Below are 19,007 nucleotides of genomic sequence, written 5' to 3'. Positions count from 1 at the left end.
TGTAAGACAAGTATAATAAAATACTACGGGATTTCCCAGGAGAAAGACCTTAATTTTGAGGAAAGAAACATCTTTCTTGCATTAGACAGCCCAAATGAATTTAAAAAATATAAATAGTTTGGAGGGAAAAATGGTGATGATGTAACCAGCCAAACATCAAAGGTGTCTAAAGGCTATTTTGTAGTCACTAGAATGAATGGAAGGAGACTTGGTGGCACGATGGTTAATGTCTAAGATACTAACCAAACAGCAATTCGAACTGAACCAGTGGCTGGCTCCATGGGAGGAAAAATAATAATCTGTTTCATTATTGATTACAGCCAAGAAAACCCTATGATGCAGTTTTACACTGTCTCATGGAATCCCCTATGAATAAGAACTGACTCAACTGCATCCAACAACACAGAATGGACAGGCAGTCTTGATCTTGTCAAATCATTTCATAGATTAGGCAACACACTGGAAGATGACAACTTTAATCAAAGTACCTTTAACTTGAGCCCTGGCAGCACAGTGATTAAGCACTCCCTAGCACTACTGATACAGAATGTGAGCACAAGCAAGGTGCTGCCTACCCATGACATTTATCTGCATTTTACTGATGAATAATGATGCCTGTACACTTTTCAGGGCTTACTGACCATTAGCATAATCTAACTTTCCATATGAGGTTTCTGCTCACGTTGTTGGACCACTCTTTGTTGGGTTTATTTGTCTTCTTGATATTGAGCTGTAGGAGTTATTTGTATATTCTGGATGAAAGTCTTCTGTCAAATATATGTTTTCTGAAACTTTTTCTCTTAGTCTATGACTTGTCTATTTATTTTCTCAATGGTCCCTGATGGACCAAAGAAGTTTTTCATTTTGATGCTGTTCAATTACCTATTTTTTCTTTTAAGTCTGTTGTTGTCTGACTCACAGAGACCCAATAGGACAGACTAGAACTGCACCATAGGGCTTCCAGGGCTATAATCTTTACTGAAACAGACTGCCACATCTCCTGTAGTGTGGCTGGTGGGTTAAAACCATGGACCTTTCAGTTAGCAGCTGAGCATTTTACCACTGTGTTACCAGAGCTCCTTCTTTTATGTTCAGTGTTTTGTATTTCCTAGCTAAGAAATCTTTGCCAAAGATATTACTGTGTTTTCTTTCCTATAAAGTCTGAAGATATTTTCTTATGATTTATTATAGATGCTTTATAGCTTTAGATTTTATGTTTAGGTTTATGATCTATCCCAAATTATCCCCAAGACACTAACTTCTGTGTAACATGTAAAGTAGGTATCAAAGTTCATTTTTGTCCATGTAGACATACTGTTGTTCTAAGACCATTTGTTAAAAAGACTCATTTCCCCCATTAAATTGCTAAGATAACTTTGTAAAAAATCAACTGATAATATAAACATGGGTTGAGCTCTGAACTCTATTTTCCCTTAATCTATCTATTCTATGCCAATACCATACTATCTTTATCACCACAACTTTACAGTAGGATTAGAAATCAAACAATGTAAGGTCCTCTGAATTTGTTCTTCTTTTTCAAGGTAGTTTAGCTAGTCTATGTTTTTGCATTTCAATAAAATTTTTGAATCATCCTGGAAACTTTCACCAAAAAAAAAAAACCTTGTTGGCTATTTTATTGAAATTATATTAAATATGAAAATTAATTTGGAAGAACTGACATATTAACACTACTGAGAACGCCAATAATGATTTTATTTGTGTTTCTTCTGTTTTGGATTCATTAAGTTCCTTAAATCTGTGGGTTTACAGTTTACATCAAATTTGGAAAATGTTCTAGCTAGTATTTTTTTAATATTTTTCTATCCCTCTCTACTTCTCTTCTCCTGCAACTCCAATTAAAAAATACTAGACTACTTACTGCTGTATGGAAAGTGAATTTGCTCTGTAAATTTTCACCCAAATCACAATTAAAAAAAGGGGGGGAAATATTAGACTACTTAATATTGCTCAGATATTACCGAGTATTAATCCACATTTTCTCTCTTTCTCACCTTCTTTGTTTCAGTTTGGATTGTGTTCACTGTCCTGTTTTCAAGGTCACTGTTCTTACCTTCTGGAGTGTCCAATCTAATAGGAAAGCCCACCTAGTGAATTTTTCATTATACATATTACTTCTTTCAGTGCTATAATTTCAATTTAGTTATTTAAAAGTTTCCAATTTCTTGCTGAACTGTCCTACAGATATACTCATTATGCCTATGTTTTTCTGTAAAACCTTGCATACATTTACAATAGTCATTTTGAAGTCTTTGTCTGCTAAATTCCAACATCTCTAGCATCCATGGAGCTGTTTCAATTTATTATTTTTTTATTATTATTTTAGCTTTTTTGCAGGAGTTCTGGTGGCAGAGTGGTAAGGCATTTGGATGCTAACCAGAAGGTCAGTGGTTCAAAACTACCAGCCACTGCACTCCATGGGAGGAAGGTGAGGCAATCTACTTCCATAAAGATTTAAAACCTTTGAAACCCAATGGGAGTCGCTATGAGTAAGAATCAACTCAATGGCAGTGGGTTTGGTTTTTTGGTTTAGTTTGTGTACTGTTGTTGTTATGTGCCATCTAGTCGGACCCAACTCATAGCTACCCCTCCTTGGGTTTCCAAGGCAGTATCACTACAGTAGATTGCTTCATCTTCCTTCAGAGAAGTGGCTGGTGGGTTTGAACCACCAGCCTTCTGGTTAGCACTGTGAATGCTATGTTGTTCATAGTCCGGATTTTGTTACTGCTTTTTAAAGTATGTTGAGTTTTTTGTTGTTTTTGTTTTTCCTGGCAAGCAAAATAATTTACTAGAAAATCAGCTATATTAAGCCTTTGTTTTCAGGCTCCATTTCAAGTTCTGAGAGTAGCTTTGCTTTAGGGCTATAGTATCCCTATTCCTAAGGTTTGGCCTTTTTGGGGCCTCAACTCAAGGACTTAGTATAGAGTTTCACCACTCCAATTGGTCAGCACTCCAAATCTCACTGTCCAACTTTTGGGATATATGTTCACTTTGCAGTGCCCAAGGCATTTGACTGCTGACCAGAAGGTTGGTAGTTCAAACCCACCAGACACTCTGAAGAAGAAAGATGAGGCAATCTACATCCATAAAGATTTACCACCTCAGAAACCAAGAGTGGTCACCATGAGTCACAATCATCTTGATAGCAGTGAATGTGGTTTTGAGTTTGGGCCTCCTAGTAGCTGTTCTCTATTAGATCTCACAGTTGCACTCAGTGCATGTTCAATTTAGTATTTGGCCGAAGAATCAAGGGAATCCCACACAGACATCTGGAACTCCTTCTTTGCACAGCTCCCTCCTCTCAGTACCCTGCCCTGCAAATTCCAACAATATCAGCATCTGAACTCTAACCTCTGGCTATTTCTCCTGGTGAGACTGCTCTTTGCTCTCTGGGTTCCTCATCCCTGTGCTGTGTTTTAGATCGTGCCCCCCAGATAGAAAGCCAGGGTGACTGTAGAGTTCACCTTGTTTGTTTCTCTCCTCTCATGGTTCATAGCCCTGTGCTATCATCCAGTGTGTGAAATACATTTTGACCTATTTTACAATTGTGTATGGCAGTACAGTACATCTGGAACTCTCTCAGGACCATAACCAGAAGTTTGTCCATTCATTTTTAAGTTCAATGTGCTAAAAAGCTAAGTAGACAATCTGTGTACATGAAACTTCATGAGGTTCCTAAATGCCAGTATCTCTGGGTCTTTACTCAGATTTAATCCCCATAGAGAAGTGCTTCCCAGTCTTCTTTCTGGGAGGATCAGAATTTGGATTCTGCAGATGGGTGGGGAAAGAAATCATGGGGGGTGAGGAGTAACCTCTCTCAAAAGCATAAGCAGACCTTCCATTCATTCTCCAGATTTCAGTTGCATTCTTCAACCCTGTGTTTGGTATCAAGCACTTAATTAATACCTCAGTGATTCAATCTGTCTAGAAGCCACATCTCTACTTCATAGAGGATAGAATAAGAAGAGATGTGTGACTGAGCCAGGTAGGCATAACGTCCGGGGGATCAAACTACTCCTTAGAGAGGATTTCAAATAACTCCTTTGCTTCAGCATCCTGCCTCATGCCCATTTTCTGATACATAATTTCTCAAAATTCTAGAGCTTTTCTCCACTTCAGTGGGGCAAACTGTCTTGCTTTTTATCAAAATTTTCCTTGGCCAGCACTTAATTTTGACTTTCCTCTGCCCTGTTAAGTCATTTGCCATTCTTCCTTTTGCTTCTTCTCTTCATATAATGTTGTCTGTGTGACAAATGTCTCCTCATTTTGTCAAAGAGGGGACTTATGCTTCTGGTTCTTGTTCTTCTTTCATTATACCCACTAGAAACAAGAGGATCCTGCCTCTCTGCTTTGTTGAGTCCTTCCTTAATATATTAAGCTTCACAGCCATATTACTAGCCATCTTTACTCTTTTTTCCATTATTTACAGGTTATTTGTTCACCACTATTTCTTATACCCCATATCATCTTCTTTCTTGGGTTCATTTTATAGTTTGCAGCCAGAGTACATCATTATTTGGAGAGTGCACAAAGATAATAAACTCTGAATTTTGTATAGCCTACACCTTTATTTTGTTCTTACTCCAAACATCACTTGACTGGGAACCCACGCAGCAGCATCACGGAATAAAGGGCCTGGAAATCTGTTTCTGTTAAAACCACAGCCAAGAAAATCTTATGGAGCAGTTCCACCTTGTAACACATGGGATCACCATAAGTCAGAACCAACCTGATGTCAACTAATAACAACAAGGGTTCTAGATTGAAAATAATTTTTCAGAGAACTTTAGTAACATTATCTCAGACTTACTTTTCCCCTGATATGGCAGATTAGATGCTCAGAGAAAGAGAAACTCCTCCAACTTATCATGACAAAAGTGGCTGGGTAAAACATCTGGCTGAATAGATCCAAAGTAAAGGAATTCCTTGAAGTCTTGCCACTATCCTTTTGTATTGCTGGCTACTTGATACAGGCCCTGCTCCCAAAAGACTGTTTAAACCTATGACATCATTACCCATACCTGAGTATAATGCTTATTACACCTAGAACCAATATCTAGAGAGTCTACCCTTGCTCACCCCGTGACTGGAGTTTCTTAGATACTGGCACTAGCCCATGATATTTTGGCAGACACACCCCTCTGGTTCCTAAACATTAAATGGTTTACTTTCCCTCAACGGTGTATGGCTGCGTTGGTTATAATTCCAAACAACTAACTGTGTGACATTTATCAAGTCACCTCCCTTGATGGGCCTCAGTTAAATCACCTCTTGAATAACAGGGCTGGTCTGTGTGGTATCCAATGTTCCATCCAAAGCTGATGAATTAACTCTATGTATATGTCCTTGAACCTTACTTATTATCCCCATGTCCTCTCTTTCCTACCATTTCTTAAATGTGGGTTCTCTTTCCACATTACTTTTTATCTCCCTCAGAGCATGGCAGAAGGATTAATGAGAGCATGAATGTTTTAAAATGAGTGAAGCATTTAAGCTTCCAAAGGGAAAAAAAATTCAAAATAGACTGTGGGATGATAAAAAAAAAAAAAAGATAACCAGACTCTAAGTTGTTAAATTAGCAAAGCAGCAAGTACTACAGAAAGATAATTTCTTATTATTTTCTGGCATGACTACTAGCTATGAGCTAACTGTTACTACCAACAGCACTACTAGATAATTATTACTATTATGACCAATAATGGCTAAGATTAGGAATATACAAGGTATGAAGTATAGGTCCCAGTAGTTTACATACTGCAATCCTCACAACTCTATTTAAAAAAACAAAAAAAAAACAGTTGCCGTCAAGTCGATTCAACTCATGGCAACCCTATGTATGTAAGAGTAGAACTGTGCTTCTTGGGGTTTCAATGGGTGATTTTTCAGAAGCAGATCACCACCTTTTTAAGAGGCACCTCTGGGTGGACTGAACCTCGAACCTTTTGTAGCGCCCTCGTGTATTAACCATTACACCATCCAGGGACTCCAATTATGAACTAAGTGGTTCTATTGTTATCCCCCCACCAGCCGCTCTGCAGAAAAAAGTTGTGGCAATCTGCTTCCGATTACAGCCTTTGGGACAGTTCTCCTCTATCCTATAGGATCACTCAATAACAATGGATTTATTATTATTGTTGTTATTATTATTATTATTCCCAAGGAGCTCTGGTAGCATAGTGCCTAAGGCATTTAACTGCTAACCAGAAGGCTGGTGCTTCAAACCCACCAGCCACTCCTCGAAAGGAAGGTTGGGCAATCTACTTTCGTAGTGATACTTACTGCAAAGGAGGGGTCGCTATGAGTCAGGTCCAACTCGACAGCATATAACAACAACAACATTATTATTCCCACTTTACAGATGAAAGAACTAAAACACAAAGAAGTTAAATAACTTGCATAGTTCCTTCAGGGAACAAGCAATGTATTCAAACCCAGATAGTCTAGCTCCAAAGCCCACACACTTAACCATTGTTCTTACCTGCCCCTCCTTCTTTTCCATGAGCATTTGCAATGTCATGTTATTACCAAGGCAGACATTGAGGCCCAGAGAGGTTTAAAGACTGCTCATTGTCACAGAGCTAAGAGTGTAGGTCATCTGACCACACATCACTTTCCACAATATAACACTGATTCAACAGTCCCATCTCATTACAATAAACCACTGGCACATCACTGACAGCTGGCTGCTGAGAAAGGGGCACAGAAGGGAGGTGTAGGCTATAACCTAAACGAGGGTGGTTTGTTGTTGTTGTTGTTGTTTGCCATCGAGTCAGCCCCGACTCATAGCGACCCCTCCTTGGGTTTCCGAGGTAGTATCACTACGGAAGTAGGAATGCCCAACCTTCTTTCCGAGGAGTGGCTGGTGGGTTTGAACCGCCAGCCTTCTGGTTAGCAGTCAAGTGCCTCAGCCACTATGCTACCAGAGCTCCTGAGGGTGGTATTAGGGATGAAGAGTTAAAATTGGCAGTGAATCAAAAGGAAGAGGCCTATTCTGGGAAAACAATGAAGCAAGAAGTGACTGTTGTGGGCAGCCACAGGAAGGGCAGGTAAAGGAGGGTGATGAACTTGGACAGATGAAAGAATGAACAGTAAGACCCCTGGAGGGTAGGGAAGGTAGACAGGCAACAGTTTAGGGAGAAAAGGAAAATCATGCTTTGTAATTGCATACATCTTTCAGCACCAGTCAAGAAGTTGTAGAAACGCATACATTATGAATCCAGCAGGTATAGTTTTGGATTGGGAAGGTTTAACTGAAGCAGCTTTCGTAACAGGATCTGGTGTGGTGTGGGGCACATAATGTTGTTGTTGTTATTGTTATGTGCCATCCAGTCAGACCCGACTCATAGCTACCCCTCCTTGAGTTTCCAAAGCAGTATCACTATGGAAGTAGATTGCCCCATCTTCCTTCCGAGGAGTGGCTGGTGGGTTTGAACCGCCAGGCTTCTGGTTAGCAGTCAAGTGCCTTAAGCACTGTGCTACCAAAGCTCCTGACGCACATAATAGGCACTCAATAAATATTTGTTCCAAATGAAACAGACAAAGAGAGGAAAATCTGGAAATTGCTTTCATAAAGAGAAATACACCCAAGAGAGTAGGTGCTCAATAAATATTATTTTTTATCTGTGTACAGTAAGAAGCCCGAGGAGTTGTAAAAGATTATCGGCTACATTCCAAAGAGCCTTCAGCCTCTGATTCCAATTCGGGCAATTTCCCTAAGGAGGCTGTGGAATCTCTCATTGGGGAGTTTTGAGAACACATTCTTACACTTGGAGGAAATGGTGTAGACAATTTGAAAACTGAAAAATTGAGGGGCTGAACCAAATGACCCTATAGTCATTTTCAGTCTTAATTTCCATATAGTTCCCTCAAAACTTGCAGTATTACAACTCTGCCTCCCCACAGAACAGAAATGAACTGGACAGATCAGCAGACACAGCCGTCCCACCATGCCGAAGATAGCCAAGTGATCTGGAAGTCTTCCAATTGCAAAGGATCTGGTTAAATTGTAGGCCATTTATTTCATGAAGAAACAAACCAAGAAATCCCCTTTCAAACATGATGCAGAAAACAGGACAAAATGCTGAGATTATTTGTTCAGAATCTGCTTTAAAAGAGACCAGGCAATGCTCATTTATTTTTGAGAAAATATATGATTAACCATAGTTAACTATGAATTTAGATGTTGTGCATTAGACCATCTCCTCAAAGTTTGAGAGCATTTAATATTATATATTGCTGCCATTTGGACTAAATTGTTTTTTTAATGTACACAATATTACAAATTTAATTTGAGCTGTTTGAATCAGTCTGTAAAAAAGATTTGATTATACCTGAGTGTTCTGGCCCCAGCTTTTCCATATCTCAGTAATCTTGGCGGTAATTGGCTGATTAGGCGTCTCACACTCCATCTCTGCCTCAGTTTCCATGGTAATGTTACAGGAACTATTATAGATGAGAACTTCATCTCTTTCTACTTTAGGGCTGAAACGAGAGGGGAGGTTAAATGGGGTGTCATCAATCTTAATGAAATGCAATTATTTTTACTCTTATTAATCATTGCAAGCCATTAGCTTGTGGCAACTACAGGCCACCATTTGTCAAATTTTGCAAATTTCTGTAATTTTGTTTCCATTCTTTTATTGTTTATTTGTTGTCCCTTTTTCTTCACACCCTGCAACGAAAATGCATGTGGTAAATATCTTTCACTGAGGCCTTTCTCTTTTCCAAATCTATTAGGAATATTAGAAAAGCTTCTCCAAGGCCAACTTGAAGCAAAAGCCCAGATGATGTTTCCAGTTCCAAAACGGGAAGCAAATGTTGAGGAGAAATTTTTTGTTATTGTTATTATTATTTCTTTCTTTCTATTCCCGTTCCCTCTTCCTGCTCTTACTCACACTTTGTGTTGGGGGAGCGAATTGCCTAAATCCCCCTAGGGCAGATGGAGAAATTGGAAAACCCACACAACTGGCTAACTGGTCCCTAATTCCAACTGTGAAAAAATGAGCTCATTTAGGCTTTCAATTCCCTCTCCCCAGCTGATGGCAATGAGGCTCTGTTGCTAGCAGTGGAACATTAACTTAGTAAATTAATTAAACTTACTTAACAGCCCAGACTAAGGAGATTCGATATATGTGCCAGTTATACTACCAGCCACTCACTTTAAAAGTCCTCTGGCTTGAAGGGGAGAAGCCAGACTGGATTTAAAATGAAAAACAGCAGTGGAGTATTACAGAAAGTCTACAAATATGTGGTCTAGAGGAGGCAAGAGCATGAATGTTAATGAATATTGTCCCTAACAGGTGTGATATTTATTCAAGACTAATCCTGGCTTAAGGCATTATTACAACTCACTCACAGATTATTAGTAATAATAGTTATTGTTAGTTGCCATCAAGTCACATAGCGACCGTATGAACCATAGAATGAAACACTGACCAGCCCTGCACCATCCTCACAATCACTGCTATGTCTGAGACCGCTGTTACAGCCACTGTGTCACCCCATCTCATTGAGGGTCTTCCCCTTTTTCAGTGACCCTCTACTTTACCAAGCATGATGTCCTTCTCCAGGGACTGCTCCCTCCTGATAATGTGCCCAAATTATGACAGAAAAAGTCCCTCCAGTTTTCTTTCTAAGGACCATTCTGGTTGTACTTCTTCCATAACAAATTTGTTCATTCTTCTGGCTGTCCATGGTATATTTAATATTCTTGGCCAAAACTGTAATTCAAAGGCATTAATTCACTTTTGGTCTTTTTTATTCACTGTATAGCTTTCCCATGCATATGAGGGATTGAAAATACCATGGCTAGGGTCACGTGTACCTTAGACCTCAAAGTGACATTTTTGCTTTTAAACACTTTAAAGAACTCTTTTGCAGATTTGCTCAGTGCAGTATGTCATTTGATTTCTCGACTGATTCTTCTATGGGTGTTGACTGTGAATCCAAGTAAAATTAAATCCTTGACAATTTCAATCTTTTATTCCTTTATCATGATGTTGCTTATTGATTCAGTTGTGAGCTTTGTTTCTTAATGTTGAGGTGTAATCCATACTGAAGGCTGTGGTCTTTAACCTTCATCAGTAAGTGCTTCAAGTCCTCTTCACTTTCAGCAAGCAAGGTTATGTTATATATGCATATATGCATATCACAGGTTGTTAATGAATCAATCCTGATTCTGTGTTCTTCTTCATATAGTCCAGCTTCTTGGTTATTCACTCAGCATACAGAATGAGTAAGTATGGTGAAAGGATGCAAACCTCATGCAAACCTTTTCTGATTTTAAACCATGTATTATCCCCTTGTTCTGCTCAAACAACTCCTTCTCAGTCTAGGTAGATTACCCATGAGCACAATTAAGTGTTCTGGAATGCTCATTCTTCCCAATGTTATCTGTAATTTGTTATGATCCACACAGTCAATTGCCTTTGCATAGTCAGTTAGACACAGGTAAACATCTTCTGGTATTCTCTGCTTTCACCCAAGGTGCCACCTAGCATCAGCAATGAGATACCTCTTTCCATATCCTATTCTTATTCACTGTATTTCTGGCAATTGCCCGTTGATGTGCTGCTACAATCTTTTTTCTTTTTTAATTATCTTCAGCTTAGTTTCATTTGCATGTGATATTAATGATATTGTTCAATAATTTCCACATTTACTTGGATCACCTTTCTTCAGAAAATGCACATATATACATCTCTTCCTATAAGTTGGCCATGTAACTATCTTCCAAATTTCTTGGCCTAGATGAGTGAGTGTTTCCAGAGTTACACTCATTTGTTGAAACATCTCAGTTGATATTCTGTCAACTCCTGGAATCCTGTTTTTCACCAATGCCTTCAATACAGCTTGTACTTCTTATGGCAGTATCAGTGACTCTTGAATATATGCTACCTCATGAAATGGTTGATGTTGACTAATTCTTTTTGATACAGTGACTGTGTATTCCTTCCATCTTTTTTTGATGTTGACACCTATCTCCAAGAATTCCAGTCCATATTGACAACTTCCAATCTCTTAGATTCATAATTCATACATTCCAAAATCTGATTATCAAGGGATGTTTACAGCTGTACCTTCTCATTTTGAGTCATGCCACATTGGTAAATGAAAGTCCCAAAAGCTTTATTCCATCTGTATCATTAAGGCTGACTCTACTTTGGGGAGGCAGACTTTCCCTAGAAGTATTATGGTGCCTTCCAACTTGAGGGGCTCACCTTCCTTCACTGTATCAGACAATGTTCTGCTGCTATCCATAAGGTTTTCACCGGCCAATTTTCTCAGCAGATCACCAGGTCCTTTTTCTTAATCTGTCTTGTTCCAGAAGCTTGGCTAAAATCTGTCCACTGGTATTGAAATACCAGTAGCATAACTTCCAGCATCACACCAACACACAAGCCAACACAGTACAGCAAACTGACAGACAAGTGATGATATACTACTAATAATTAGTAATTAGTAATAGTTTATATTCTAAATTACATAATTATATTCTATTACACAACTATTATTCTATTACTATTATTATAAACTCTAGTATAATATGGCAATAGTAATAATTCATAACAATAATGCCTGATACTTTATTGTTTCCAACAGTTTCATATGTATGATCTCATTTCAGTCTATAAATTAGGTAGAGGTATATAATATGTAGCCCACAGGAATAAGAGAACTTGCACAAAGTCAAACACAAAATTCTGGCAGTGATGAGATTAGAACCCAGGTGTCCTGTCACCTAGAGTAATGCTCCCAAGTGTTGAGAAGCCAATCAAACACCAGCCCTGATTGTGACGGATCCCAAGGGAAAACCAGGAAGGGTGGGGAAAGGGAGGGACGCTTGAGAACCTGTAAATCATGTCAAACTATAGCATATTTTTTCAAATCATTGTGAAAATGGTTTCTCCCACAATTTACTAGAAATAATTAGCAACATAACTATCACATCTGACCATTTTATCTTCTCTTGTTCACGCAAAAATATTCTCAGTTCTGTATCCACACAAGACATGACTTTCATGCCCATTGTCCTCTAGACCTACTATACTAGTTGCTATCAAGTTGACTCCAACTCACTGTGACTCCATGTGTTTCACAGAGGAACTGTGCTCAATGGGTTCTCGATGGCTGATTTTTTTCAGAAGTAGAGAGCCAGGCTTTTGTTCTGAGGTACTTCTGAGTGCGCTTGGCTCTCCTATCTTTTGGTTAGTGGCCAAACACTTTAACTGTTTGTGTTACCCAGGGATTCCAGACCTACTATTCAACAGGTTTTCTGAGAAGCATTACCACAGAGAAGTTCAGCTTGTAATCAGACTCGCTAGATCTGAATCCCAGTGCAGATATTTACCAGTTACATGACCTTGGAGACATTACTCTCTAAGCTTTGACTTCCTTGTATAATGGAGTTACTAATAATTGACTACCTATGTTATAGAGGTGTTGAGTGAATTGAGAGAAATGAAGCATACAGAGTGATGAGCTTAGAACCTGGTACAAAGTAAGTATCTAATAAACACAACTCTTGTTATCACAGTTATTGGTAGTTATGGTGGTGGTATTATTGCTGAAATGTAAATGTGATACTTCACATTCATTACCACGACATTTCATCTCACTGATTTGGACCCATTGCTCAAATACATTTTGAATCTGAAACATGTAATCTAGCTGAAAATGCACCTCCCCCAGCTATCATCCAGAGAGAAACAAAACTACAAGTTAAATGCAGCCTCTGCTTCTGAAGTGTCCATTTTATTGAAAGATTCAGATAGCAAAAAACAATTTTTTAATTAAAAGGTAATATTTAGATAAATATGGAAATACGATGGCCTAAAAATTTCACTGCCATCAAGTTGGATCCAACTCTTAGCGACCCCTCCTTGGGTTTCCGAGACAGTGTAACTATGGACGTAGATCGCCCAACCTTCCTTCTGAGGAGTGGCTGGTGGGTTTGAACTGCCAGCCTTCTGCCTTAGGCACAATGCACCAGAGCTCCTAAATATGATGGAGTAGAATGCAAATCCGCATAGACTTTCAAAACATGTGACTTCACAGGAATTTGAAGCTGTCTCAGGCCACTTTGGGCTTTGTGCCTAGACCCTTTCTTTTACTGCTAGACAGAGAGACTGTCGGAATACTCTGAGAAGTTCTCTCTGTACAGTCCCATCATAAATCACTTACAAACACATCAGAAGGAAATGAGGTTGTTACCAAGCCATCACACTCTCAGATAAGTATTTTCAATTTTGAAGGCTCACAAACCATCTGAGTAATCGTTTGTTCTAGAATTTTGTCAGGAATAACGTTGAGCTTGTTGTTGTTGTTGTTATTATGTGCCATCACATTAATCTGACTCATGGTAACCCTATGTGTGCACAGCAGAACTGTTCCATGTTTTCGCAAGGCTATTACCTTTCAGAGGGAGCTCTGGTAGCGTAGTGCCTAAGGCAATTGACTGCTAACCAGAAGGCTGGTGATTCAAACTCACCAGCCACTCCTCGGAAGGAAGGTTGGGCAATCTACTTCCGTAGTGATACCGCCTCGGAAACCCAAGAAGGGGTCAATATGAGTCGGGTCTGACTCGACACCACATAACAACAACATTACCTTTCAAAAGCAGATTGTCAGAACTGACTTCCAAGGTACCTCTTGGTAGATTCAAACCACCAAGCTTTTGGTTAGTTGCCAAGTGCTTAACCATGTGAGCCACCCAGGGATTCACTAATGTCAAGCTTAGTTGTCTAAATTTCCAGAACCACCCCCCACACACACTTCCCATTCTTAGGCAATTTAGAGACTATTTGTCCATTACCTCTCTTTGTTATTCCCCTTTCTCCATGACTCATTCCCAGCAATGGATCCTTAATTCAAGCACTTTCTTCCTACCTAGTGTATAAATGATCTGAGACTACAGACTTAAACTCAAGGAAAAGAATGATAGATTTCCTTTATAACCTTTCTTGGTCATAGGCTTCCTTGTTCCTAACAAATCACCTTCTGCCCTTTCTAGGCTATGTTCTGGCAAAGGAAAGAGCAAAATGGGGTATGACTCTGCCTTCCTTTTATTGGCCTGTTGGCAGTACACTGTCTTACCTAAAAATCTCCTTCTTGTACTAAAAAGAGGTAAAACACTACTCTGCTCATTTAGATTTTTTAATAAACTTTACCTCATACTTCCTTTTAGTATTTGTCCCTGATTTCCTCACTAGAACTTTAAAGTAAAAGCCCTCACTAAAATAAGCAGATACAAAGATTTCAAAATTACACTAACTTTAAATAATTTCAAAATGTCTTAATATGGCTATTATTCTGTTTTCCTTCACAATAATCCTGTGAATTGAGTAGTAACATTGGCTAAATATAAGTATGTATATATGTATGGGTAGTTAAGTTTGTGTGTCAACTTGGCTGGGCCTGGTTGAATGCCTGGGCAGCTGGATGTAGTATTCTCCTTAATGAGACTGGTAATCAACTCTATGGTGGAATCTACTGTGAGCAGCTGAGTAGCTGCCTTTGGGATGTGGTCCACTTCCTGTATATAAGGAGAAGCTTGGGGAATGGTCTCGAGCATATGGCACAGTTGAACCCTACGTGTAGCCATGTCGTTGTTCAGCAGCCTGCCATGCTCTGCCAATCTTGGGACTTTAAATGGACTTGAATTAATGGCCTGCAGTGTGGTTCGGTAACATCGGGACTGTGCCTTTTTACTTGTCAACCTTGGCTCGTCAGCCTCAGCAGCCATCAGCTGTCTGAGTGAAGAAAAGCCTCTAGCTCCAGTGGGCTGGGAGCAAGAAGCAGAGCTGAAGCCCAAGGTTGAGGGGCTTTTACCTAGCCCCTAGACTTTGGCACTTTGAACTCAGACTTAAAGCCACCAAACCATAAGAGAATAAACTCCTGTTTGTTAAAGGCATCCCATTTGTGGTATATTCTTGTCAGAGCAGTACTAGGTAACCAGAATGGGGGGCGGTGATAAAAGTAAAATTTTTGGTCCAAATGGTGGCAAAGACAGTTCTTAGAACCTAGACTCCTTCCCTATCTCCCAATCTACTGTCCTTTCAGTTGGTTTGATCAGGCCCCAAATTAATGAAGTCATCTTCATGTATGTGCTCTCTAGGACAAGTAGTAAAAACACTTGAAGGCATTTCGTCTCCTCACTTAACCTGAAAATTGCTCCCACTGACTCTGAAATGTTATTTAATCCTCAAAGCTCAGCCAAGGCTCTCATTAGTGATAAAGACAATCGCAGGAGTGCTAAGTACACTGTGAATCAAAGCCATGGTCTCCAGTCCCAACACTGTCATGGCTTGATTGTGAGACTTTGAGGAAGTCATCTAATCTGCCCTTGGAATAGGATCCAAGCTCCTCACAATGGGCTTCAAGGCCTCACACACCTTGCTAAATTCATCTAGGGCCACATTTCCTTCCTCCCTCTACACTCCAGCCCTATTGGCCTTCTGGCAGCTCATCAAATTTGATGAGTCCATTGCATTTTCTGCTCTCAGTGCCTAATTCTGCACAACTGACACCTTCTCCTTAGCGAGAGCTTTTTCTTCAGAGAAGTCTCCTATGAATACGTTGTCTAAAGCAGCACCCACTATTTTCTTATACTTTATAGAACATATTGCAACATGAGATAATGTTATTTATTGTCTGACTCCCCCCTCCACCCTAAAGGATCCTTAAGAGCAGGGACTTCCCCTATTATTCAATATTGAGTCACCAGAATTTTTGACAGAGCCTAGAACAGTATACCAAAAACCAAACCAAACTCACTGCCATCAAGTCAGTTCAGACTGATAGCACCCCAATTGGGTTTCTAAGGTGGTAAACCTTTACAGAAATAGAATAGCATAGGCACTTGATAAATACTACTAGATAGATGGACAGATGATGTGTGGATGGGTGTACAGATGGATGGATGCTACATATTTTTGCCATAAATGTGCATGTCATTGCCATAAGACATCAAATCCTTAATGGCAGCAGCCAGCAGGGGATAAAGCATCAAACAGAAGTGGGTTCCCTGCAAACATCCCAGAAAGTAGCTCTCTGAATTCACAAGCATAACCTTAACAGGACAAGGTAAACTACATCTTACATGATTTTTCTTAGTAACTCTTGTATAATTTACAGTGTGTTTTCTAGTTATTAAGTTAGGACATAGTCACTGCAAAATAGATAAAAATTTAAAGAAGAAAATAAACATTTTCTTTACTGAAATACTGACATTGATCAGTACTTCAACCAGGTAGGGATAGGCACTATCAACATTTTAGAATACATCCTTCTAGTCTTTTTTTCCTAAGCATCTATTACATGTGTGTTGTTGTGGTGGTGGTGGTTGTTAGGTGCTGTCGAGTCATCTCCAACCCATAGCGACTCTATGTACAGCAGAACAAAACACTGCCCAGTCCTGTGCAGGCTCCACAATCTCTGTTATACTTGAGCCCATCATTGTAGCCACTGTGTCAATCCTTCTCATTGAGAGCCTTCCCCTCTTTCATTGACCTTTCACTTCACCAAGCATGATATCCTTCTCCACGGAATGGTCTCTTCTTACAATATGACCAAAGTAGTTGAAATGAAGTCTGGCCGTTCTCACTTCCAAGGAGCATTCTGGCTGCACTTCTTCCAGGACAGATTTGTTAGTACTTTTAGCAATCCATGGTACTTTCAGTATTCTTTGCCAACATAACTCAAAAGCATCCACTCTTATTTAGTCTTCCTTATTCATTGCCCAATTCTCATATGCATATGAGGCAATTAAAAACACCACGGCTTATGTCAGGTGCACCTTAGTCCTCAGGGAGACATCTGCTCTTCAACACCTGAAAGAGGTCTGTTGCAGCACATTTTCCCAGTGCTATACATTGTCTGATATCCTGACTGTTGCTTCCATTGGCAGTGATTGCAGAACTGTAATATGAAGTCCTTGACAACTTCAATCTTTTCTCCATTTATCATGATGCTGCCCATTGGTCCAGTTGTGAGGATTTTTGTTTCCTTTATATTGAGGTGTAATCCAGACTGCAGACTATATTCTTCAGTCTTTATCAGTAAGTGCTTCAAGTCATCCTCACTCTCAGCAAGCAACATTGTGTCATCAGCGTATCACAGATTGTTAATGTTCTTCCTCAAATCCTGATGCCGTGAACTTCTTCATATAGTCCAGCTTCTCAGATTATTTGCTCAGCATAGAAGTTGAATAAGTATGGTGAAAGGATACAACCCTGACACACTCCATTCTTGATTTTAAACCATGCAGTATCCCCTGGTTCTGTTCAAAAGACAGCTCCTGGTCTATGCGCAGGTTCCTTCTGAGTAGAATTAAGCATTCTGGAATTCCCATTCTTCTCAATGTTATCCACAATTTGTTATGATCCACCTAATCGAATGCTTTTGCACAATCAATAAAACACAAGTAAACATCTTTCTGATATTCTCTGCTTTGAGCCAAGATCCATCTGACATCAAGAATGATATCCCTCATTCCATGTCCTCCTCTGAACCCAGCTTGCATTTGTGGAAGTTCTCTGTCAACATAGTGCTGCAACCATTTTTGAATTATCTACAGCAAGATTTTACTTGCAAGAAGTATTGATGATGTTGTTTGATAATCTCCACATTCTGTGAGATCACCTTTCTTTGAATTGGGTACAAATATGGATTTCTTCCAGTCAGTTGACCAGGTAACTGTTTTCCAAATCTCCTGGCAGTCTAGTGAGTGCCTCCAGCACGGCATCCATTTGTTGAAACATCTCCACGGGTACTCCATCAATTCCTGGAGCCTTGTTTTTCACCACTTCCTTAAGTGCAACTTCTTCCTTCAATACCATTGGTTTTTGATCATATGCCACCTCCTGAAATGGATGAACATTGACCAATTCTTTTTGGTACAGTGACTCTGTATTCCTTTCATTTTCCTTTGATGTTTCCTGCATCATTCAATATTTTGCCCATAGAATCTTTCAATATTTCAACTTGAAGCTTAAATTTTTTCTTCAGTTCTTTCAGCTTGAGAAATGCTGAGCAAGTTCTTCTCTTTTGCTTTTCTAACTCCAGGTCTTTGCACATTTCATTATAGTAATTGACTTTGTCTTTTCAAGCTGCTCTTTGAAATCTTCTGTTCAGCTCTTTTATCTTTTCTTCCATTTGCTTTAGCTACTCTCCCTTCAAGGACAAGTTACAGAGTCTCTGCTGAAATCCATTTTGGTCTTCCTTTCCTGTCTTTTTAATGACCATTTGCTTTCTTCATGGATGATGCTTTTGATGGCATGCCACAATTCTTCTGGTTTTCGGTCATTGGTGTTCAATGCATCAAATCTATTTTTTAGATGGTCTCTAAATTCAGGAGGAATATAATCAAGGTCATATTTTGGCTCTCATGGACTTGTTTTAATTGTCTTCTACTTCAACTTGAACTTGCATATGAGCAATTGATGGTCTGTTCCACAATGAGCTCCTGGCCTTGTTTTGGCTGAAGATATTGAGCTTCTCCATCATCTCTTGCCACAGATGTAGTCAATCTGATTCCTGTGCACTCCATCTGGGGAAGTCCATATGTATAACCACTGTTTGTGCTGTTGAAAAAAGGTATTTGCAATGAATAAGTCATTGGTCTTGCAAAATTCTATCATGCAACCTCCAGTGCCATTTCTACTACCAAGGCTAAATTTTCCAATTACTGGTGATTCTTCTTTGATTCCAATTTTTGCATTCCAATCACCAGTGACAATTAACACATCTTGATTGCATGTTCAGCCAATTTCAGACTGCAGAAGTTGGTAAAAATCTTCAATTTCCTCATCTTTGGCTTTGGTGGTTGTTGAGTAAATTTCAATAATAGTAGTATTAACTGGCTTTCCTTGTAGGCATATGGATATTATGACTGACAGCACTATACTTCAGGATAGATCTTGAAACATTCTTTGTGATGTGATGAATGCCATGCCATTCCTCTTCAATTTGTCATTCCCAGAATGTTG

At 39.3% G+C, this 19,007-nt stretch overlaps 1 protein-coding gene across 1 annotated transcript in view; it reads right to left on the bottom strand.

Annotated features, from left to right (window-relative positions):
- The window catches only part of PKHD1 (PKHD1 ciliary IPT domain containing fibrocystin/polyductin), a 774,619-nt gene that overhangs the window by 612,745 nt on the left and 142,867 nt on the right, over positions 1-19,007 (bottom strand). Inside the window, exon 34 of the mRNA XM_007936280.1 lies at positions 8,352-8,502. Coding sequence (XP_007934471.1) covers positions 8,352-8,502 — 151 coding nt within the window. The remainder of the gene's footprint in view (positions 1-8,351; positions 8,503-19,007) is intronic.

This window comes from Orycteropus afer, unplaced genomic scaffold (genome assembly GCF_000298275.1).
Source record: "Orycteropus afer afer isolate SDZICR_OR568_19922 unplaced genomic scaffold, OryAfe1.0 scaffold00034, whole genome shotgun sequence".
Taxonomy (NCBI): domain Eukaryota; kingdom Metazoa; phylum Chordata; class Mammalia; order Tubulidentata; family Orycteropodidae; genus Orycteropus; species Orycteropus afer.
The sequence above is the reverse complement of the archived record's forward strand: the minus strand, read 5'-3'. Positions and strand labels throughout refer to the sequence as shown.